This window comes from Corticium candelabrum, chromosome 6, assembly GCF_963422355.1.
Source record: "Corticium candelabrum chromosome 6, ooCorCand1.1, whole genome shotgun sequence".
In the NCBI taxonomy this organism is placed as follows: Eukaryota; Metazoa; Porifera; class Homoscleromorpha; order Homosclerophorida; family Plakinidae; genus Corticium; species Corticium candelabrum.
In genome coordinates, this window is record NC_085090.1 from 4,880,118 (window position 1) to 4,887,617 (window position 7,500).

Genomic DNA, 7,500 nt, shown 5'->3' on the forward strand with positions numbered 1-7,500 from the left:
TGCAATACGAGATTTCCAGAATCGTTGTTGTCGTATACCACAATCGGCCTGCCAAATCAAAATCACGTGAAAAAGATTTGATAATTTGTATATAGAAAATCACGATATGAGATACACTTTACAACTATGAATAAACAACAAACAACACTAAACGGCTTTAATCATTTATTACATACATTGCTCTGTTCTGGAGTACTAAATTGCAAAAACTACACAAGATAAGACAATGGAGTATTCACGCTTGTGCAACAGTCTAGACTGGTAGCCAAAATAAAACATGCCACACTGTGAAGTTGAAATGCCAATGCAATGAGACTACACTCAGCACACTGCTTCACTGGTTGTCGCGTTACAGTTTGATTTCTGCCCATGCATTTTACCTACAAGCACTCCCTCTCCGATGTTGCCAATTAGTAGCAAACAAGTATATCGATAAAGCTGCAGAGACAAGTTACGATACATGCACAAATGCTTCTGGGTAAAAGCAAAAATTTTTTGGTGCAAACCACTGATAAAATTTATTAATTAAAACGAGTTTCTCATAAAACTCATGTTACAACAAATAAAATTATTATTTAAATTATTACCAAAAATTAAATGAAAGTAAATAAATAATTATAAAAAACACTTGAAAAATTTTTAACTTCTTATTGATACTTCCTACATAAATGCGAAAGTATAAAGTAAGCCATACTAATGTTATTGTATGTCATCATAAAATATTTAATTAACTTGCCAAAAAGAGAGTGATGCAGGTAAACATCAAGGTAAAGGCCTGTCCACACTAGACCAGAATGGATCGCAATCAGATCACAATTCTGCTCCGATCAAGTTAGTGAGCAACCATACTGCATTTAAAAACGATACCTTCACCCTTTTTGGTATCATGTGACTGATGAACGATGTGTATGTGTGATGGATTCTTTGCTTGTGGAAAGCATTGATACAGCGATGAAAGGTGAGTGAGAATGAAGATGAGTGAGGAGGGCTAGATGTTCTGACTACACTTGTGCCATAAGTGAAGGTAATGTGCACCTATTTCTAATCGAATTCAATCAATCACGATCCAGTTGCCAGTGTGGACAGGGCTGAGTACTAGAAACAACCGTTAAAACCAATTATTATCCACAATCAGTAAAGCCTGCAACAAAGCAAATTCCCTATTACCACTTTCCACAAAAATTCATTCAATTTGACTGCTCACACAATTTGACAACACTCAAGAGGGGCCTCCCTCAAGTCATCACATAATTTGACATCATGCCTCACTAGGGGCCCCACCCTACGCCTATGCCCTATACTTGTAATCACTCGAAGAGAAGTATGCCCTCAACCATCATCATCCAAGATAACATTTTGTCTATTAACTTTGCAGTTTACAATGATATCAAAATATTTATGTGCTTACACAGTAGGCGTCTCATATTTCTGTCTTCTTCTTCTTCGACACACAAGTATGATGACAATTATCACCATAATCAAAATAACAACTGCGACAATAAGTCCATATATCCATGTATTGGATCCACCCCCACCTCCCTTTTGTGTGTCAGTCTGACCCGAAGTAATCACCACTATAACCATAACCACATTAATTAACAGCGCAATACTGGAACAGCACAAAACAAATTGTGAGAAATCACCACAAAGGCCAGTTTCTGAATTGCAGCCGTTGTCGGTGCAATCTTCACTGCATTTTAGATTACATCCGATGCCATAGTAGCCACGATCACATTCTATGTACGAAAGCATGTAAAAATTGAGAAAATCATTGAGAGCTTGATTATCCAAAATGCAAGCTCACTTCGTTCACAATTCGTTCCCTGGTATCCACTCGGGCACACGCAACCTTTCACACGATCACATGTCGAGTCTTTGTGCACACAACGACATTCCCTGCATCCGATTCCGAACGTACCTTCAATGCAATCTATTCCAAAGTGAAATAAGTTTGCGACTTCGAGTGTACAGTCAGAGTGTTATCGGACAAATACCTTGATCACATTGATCACCTGTCTGCCCTGGAGGACAGTTGCAAGTTCCATTGACCGGATCACAGCCAAACTCACATTCACACGAATAGAAACAGTGTGGGCCAAATTTACCTTGAGTACAACCTAAAATAACAACATAAACAAAAATACTTCAAATCGACTAAATTGATTGAGAAAAAGTAAACCACAAGTCACAATCAAAAACACTACTACAGTGGTAACTCTTGGTGAGAAAAGATGCAAGCATGTACATCGGATGTTTAGTTCCAAATCTCTTGGTGTTTGTCATTCACTAAATGAGCCATCAAATTCACTCAAATGGGCAAGTTTATTATAAAATATCAAATTGACTTTAATGAGATGCTACCAGCAATAACTCTGTCTTGAGTGTGTAAGATCACAAACAGCGAAATCTGCGATTAGCATTAGCCTCAAAATATTGTAAGTTTTAGCAATAGATACAAAAACTTATAAAAATGAATGCAAATCTCACAAACAAAGTTTCAATATTGAACTATATAAGACGGACAGTCCAATATCCAATGATTAACGTATCGCATGAAAACCTTACGCATCAATAAACATTCAGTGAAACTAGAAGCCCTCTACGATGAGATCACACATCTCGCAAGCCAACCGTACGTGTGCTCTTCTGACTTTGATGCAGAACCAACAGTTTAAGAAATGTGACAATGTCACAATTGTTTGAATCTTAAATTTCCAATGGCAACAATGGAATTGATTTAATAGATTCCTTAATTTAGTAATCAATTTGTCAACCCTGAATGCTCATTTTCAAATTTGTCAAAGATTTTGCCGAGATCTTCATATTCTAAAAATTCATGTTGATATGTCAAGTAGTTCAGGAGATATATCGTGTATACAGACAGACAAAAAAAGAAAGACAAACAGACAGACAGACAGACACACAAACAGACAGACACACAGACAGACAGAAAAACAGACAGACAGACAGTGGTTATTCTTCCACAGAGCCGCAACAACTAACAAGGGTATGGGCATAACTGTAGCCCCTACCAACACAGCACAAAGCTGTCACACAGCACAACGCTGTGGTGCAAAAACATCTAGACTCAAGAGTCAGAGAGCTGACTGCCAGTTGCTACTACAAAAGCCAAAGCAAAACAGTAAATCTAATCAGTCTTCCTTGTACACTGCCGTGCACACGTCCTGACACTCCCATGCATAATTTAGCTACAATGCAACACAAATTGCTTCCACCAAAGACACGTGTCCAGAATCTGAGTCAGGAAGAAGAGCTTGATGTTGAAAGCTTCGTCAGGAGAACACACACACACACACACACACACACACACACACACACACACACACACACACACACACACACACACACACACACACACACACACACACACACACAACAAACACCTCTAAAACATTACAAACTCACTCTACTATGCTAAGCAAGTTGAAACAATCATTGAAACAAACCTTGTAGTTGAATACAAAGTATGACATGTATAAACATTATCCATCACAAACTATCATATTTATATATACAGTAGCTATAAACTGTAACTGCTGCAATGTGATCCACATGTTCAGTCAAAATACAGAAACAAAACAAAGCACATAACTTCAGACGTCTGTTATAAAGATGCATATTATTTATATGCAGAAAAGCGGCCAGAGGGTTTAATGAAAAATGCGTGACAAACAAAATACAATAACTAGCTACAAAATTACTTTCATCACATAGTTCTCCAGTGAGTCCGCTTGGACACCAACACGTTCCATTAATTGGATCGCAGTAATCGTATTTACAGTTGCATTCCTGCGTGCAGCCTTGACCAAAGTAACGCTTTGGACATGCTGCAACAAACAGTCAGAACTAAATAGAAAGGCAAGAAAATAATAAACTTTAATGAGATATTACGTTCTGAGCATGTGGCACCCGACCAGCCGACCGGACATTCGCAACTTCCTGTGACACGATTGCATATGGAATTGTGCTGACATTCGCACTGCTGATTACAGTCACGTCCCCATGTCCCAGACGGGCACTCATCAGTGCAAGTTGAACCTAGGGACAGAGTAACAAAGTTATGTATAGCAAATGACATCAATGCAGCTGTACTTTCACGCATTTAACTTGTTTACCCATATGTTCTGTCTGTCTGTTTGTCAGTCTGTCTGTCACACTGACTGTGTGTTTATGTGTCTCTATGTACATGTCCGTGTCTCTGTCTGTCTAGGTGTCCGTCTGTCTGTCTGTTCATGTGTCTGTCTGTCTGTCTGTCTGTTTGTCTATAACCGGGTCTGTCTGTCTGTGCACATGTTTTCACAAATCATCACTACGGCTCACACCAATGCTAATTACATAAAGAAGTTCAGCAAACAAAAACTGGTTGGCAACAAGTAAACTAGAGCTAACAAAGAACTGACTGATTCTTGTATAGAGTAGTATATAAGTCTCTGCTAAGCGCCAGTACTGAGTTTCCTTGAAAGAAGTTTTGCATATCAGCGTCTGCCTGTCTGTCTGTCTACACGACAGTCCCTTTACTACAAATGCCTTGAATTGCCTTGTGTTGCTTAACGCTGCATTGCAGTCATTGTAGACTATACTGACAAGGGCCACAGATGTGCCCTTAAGTGAGGATGCATGAATAAAACAAGTCAGCCTGTCTGTCTATGTTTTTGTCTGTCTACACATCTGTCTGTCTGTCTGTTTGTGTATATGTTTGTCTGTCTACATGTCTGTCTGTCTGTGTATCTCTTTGTCTGTCTACATGTCTGTCTGTCAGTCTGTCGTCATGTCTGCCTGTCTCTATCTCTTTGTCTGTATACATGTCTGTCTGTCTGTCTGTGTATCTGTTTGTCAGCCTGTCCGTCTGTCACTCTCTCTCTTTCCCTCTCCACCCCTTCCACACAAATTTTCATGATACTCATTTCTACAACATGTTTCTCACCCATCCAGCCAGCATTGCAATTACAAGTGCCATCAACATTATCACAACTGTCAGCATTTTGACATCGACACTCACTTTCACAATCCCGTCCATATCTCAGTTTCTGCAAACATAACTGTAAACAGAAAAGTCAACCAATAACCAACGGAAACCTAAACTTACCGGGCAAGGCTGTGAGCATTTGTCTCCCAACCAGCCGTTGGTACAAGTGCATAAACCATTGACACGATCACACGATCCTCCATTTAGACATAAGCATTCCAGTCTACATTGATGACCAAAAAATCCATCGTCACACTCTTCTTCACAGTGTTTACCATGCCACCCAGTTTGGCAATCACAAGATCCATCGACGTGTGAGCAGACACCATCATTCTGACATCGACACGGTTCGCTGCAGTAGGAGCCAAATAGACCACGCGGACATTGCTGATCACAACTACATATAAAAGTCAATAAATAGATTCAGAAAATATGATAACATAAATAGCTGTTTGCACATTAGCAATTGCCAGCTCCGTAATATGTTACTATTGACAAACAAAGTAAAAACATGACAAAAAGAGAATAAAAGACATCAAACCAACATAGCAACAGAGAAACAATAACGAAGAAATAAAGCATTGAAATTACCTGCGTAGGCGTGTTTAGTACCCCTATGTGGTATATGCGTACCTCTGATTGTTGGTTAGCAAGGAAGACCAATATCTGTGCACATTTCAAGGTAAGGATTGTGAGACATATGGTGTCAAGTTGTGATTTATTGACTAAAGCAAACTGGGACCCCAAAGTTATCACGCAAGTATCGACTGTAGCAATACAACCTCAGAAGAAGACCCTTCTTAGATTAGCTCATAGATCATGTCCGCTAAATTTTGGGTGTGTTAAGAGCATTTGGTATGGTTAAACCTAAAGTAGTTACTTCAAGAGAGTAAGACTTTGTGTACATACACAGAATCGTCTGAACAACTCGTTGCCGATTCTCTGCTTCTGTGGCTGTCTGGACCGTAGGTTTCCTGCAGGAAGATACCAGGCCTTGTATCTTTCTTTCAACAAGTTTTAGTATTTGGTGAGAGTTCTCCTTTAAACACATTTAGACTTATATAAAGGGAAGTTAATGTAGTCATTAGCTTTGTTTCACCAAACCCAACATGTTTGAATACTAGACGTAGTGTATTAGGTCATGATCCACTTAGAGTGGATCTTTTTCATACTTAGATATCTATGTATTTGATTCATGACCACAGTTTAGGTCCAATCGCGATCAAAATTGGCATACGCACCAGGCATGTTAAGAAGAAGGTTTTTGCAAACAAATCAGTCGGAAAATCCCAATTCGAGGGTTGACTCTTTTCTTCACAATAGCTTGCGTTGTCTGTAATTGTCAGGAATCAACAACTATTTGCATAGTGTAGCTACTAACTATTTCGGATTCTTTTTGTAAGAGTGGACTCTTTCATCGATCATTGTCAGATGCACCTGAAGGAAATCAAAGCAATTTGTGAATGCAAAACCACTACAGTGAAATGGAAGTCTTCAAAAAAATCTTTAAAACAACCCCCTTTTTAAAGCCACCATACACGGTCAAAGATAGTCAGGTGCCTATTGACGTGTGCTGCATGCAATTGCGTTATTCTCCTCATTCTGTTAGAGTTAAGTACCAGTACAATGTGCAGCAGGTATAATGAAGAAATACCCACAATTATAGTTGTAACTTTCGTCTGCTACTATAGCCCATGCAAAAACACCGGTTCAGAATCTAGTAGTACTATAATGGGTAAAAGTCAATTTCTTGATACAACACTTAACTGTTACAATACAGTAGACCCTCGCATATACGACCCCCTTGGGCAAGCCACAAACAAATAGGGGTCAGAAAAGTGAAAAGAACAGATAAGCAAAGTGTCGGAGTTTCAACCGTACCTCGGAATTCCAGTCGGCTTTTTTGAGTCCCAGTATGTCTGAGCCCCAAAACATGTACAATACGTTAGTGATCCTAGCAGTCTCCGTATCTTCCGTACCACCATTGCACATTGTCACTGCGCTTGCACAGATGGGCTTGTGATGTCATATCCACTTTGCAAAAAGCAGGACCATAGGAAGCATTTCAAAAGTGGTGTAGCCTAATGCATGCTAAGAAGGTGTGGTAAAGAGCAGTCTTTCAGTATACTGGTACATATACAAATACCTAATCTCATTACACAACAAGTTCTTGAGCTATTACCCTCGTTTACTAACAATTCCGGTAATACGTGGCTATGTGATGAACTTAAGGCAGCATCAATAGCAATTAAGTCAAGATAGTATAATTTTCTGTTCTTTCAACTATAAATATATTAGTTAATTAATCACCTCTTTTTCAACAGTAAGTTTTGTGCAATCGAAGTGTCGGAAATAAAGATTTCAAAGATGGTTCAGCAAAAACCAGACCTGTTTCTACGGCTGTAAAATCTGGTACTAGAATTTTACATTAGAAAAAAGGGAATGGCCATAGCCAGATCAGCCGCACTGGCTCCTACAGCCCTGGTGAAAGGGTCTGATATATGAGGAGTCGT

The 7,500-nt window shown here is 39.2% G+C and overlaps 1 protein-coding gene across 1 annotated transcript in view; it reads right to left on the reverse strand.

Moving 5' to 3' along the window:
* The window catches only part of LOC134181116 (multiple epidermal growth factor-like domains protein 6), a 15,778-nt gene that overhangs the window by 699 nt on the left and 7,579 nt on the right, over positions 1–7,500 (reverse strand). Inside the window, exons 11-19 of the mRNA XM_062648322.1 lie at positions 5,108–5,384; positions 4,946–5,048; positions 3,913–4,059; positions 3,723–3,848; positions 1,995–2,117; positions 1,805–1,930; positions 1,644–1,736; positions 1,409–1,574; positions 1–48 (exon numbers count right to left, since the gene is read on the reverse strand). Of these exons, the coding sequence (XP_062504306.1) occupies positions 1–48; positions 1,409–1,574; positions 1,644–1,736; positions 1,805–1,930; positions 1,995–2,117; positions 3,723–3,848; positions 3,913–4,059; positions 4,946–5,048; positions 5,108–5,384 (1,209 nt within the window). The remainder of the gene's footprint in view (positions 49–1,408; positions 1,575–1,643; positions 1,737–1,804; positions 1,931–1,994; positions 2,118–3,722; positions 3,849–3,912; positions 4,060–4,945; positions 5,049–5,107; positions 5,385–7,500) is intronic.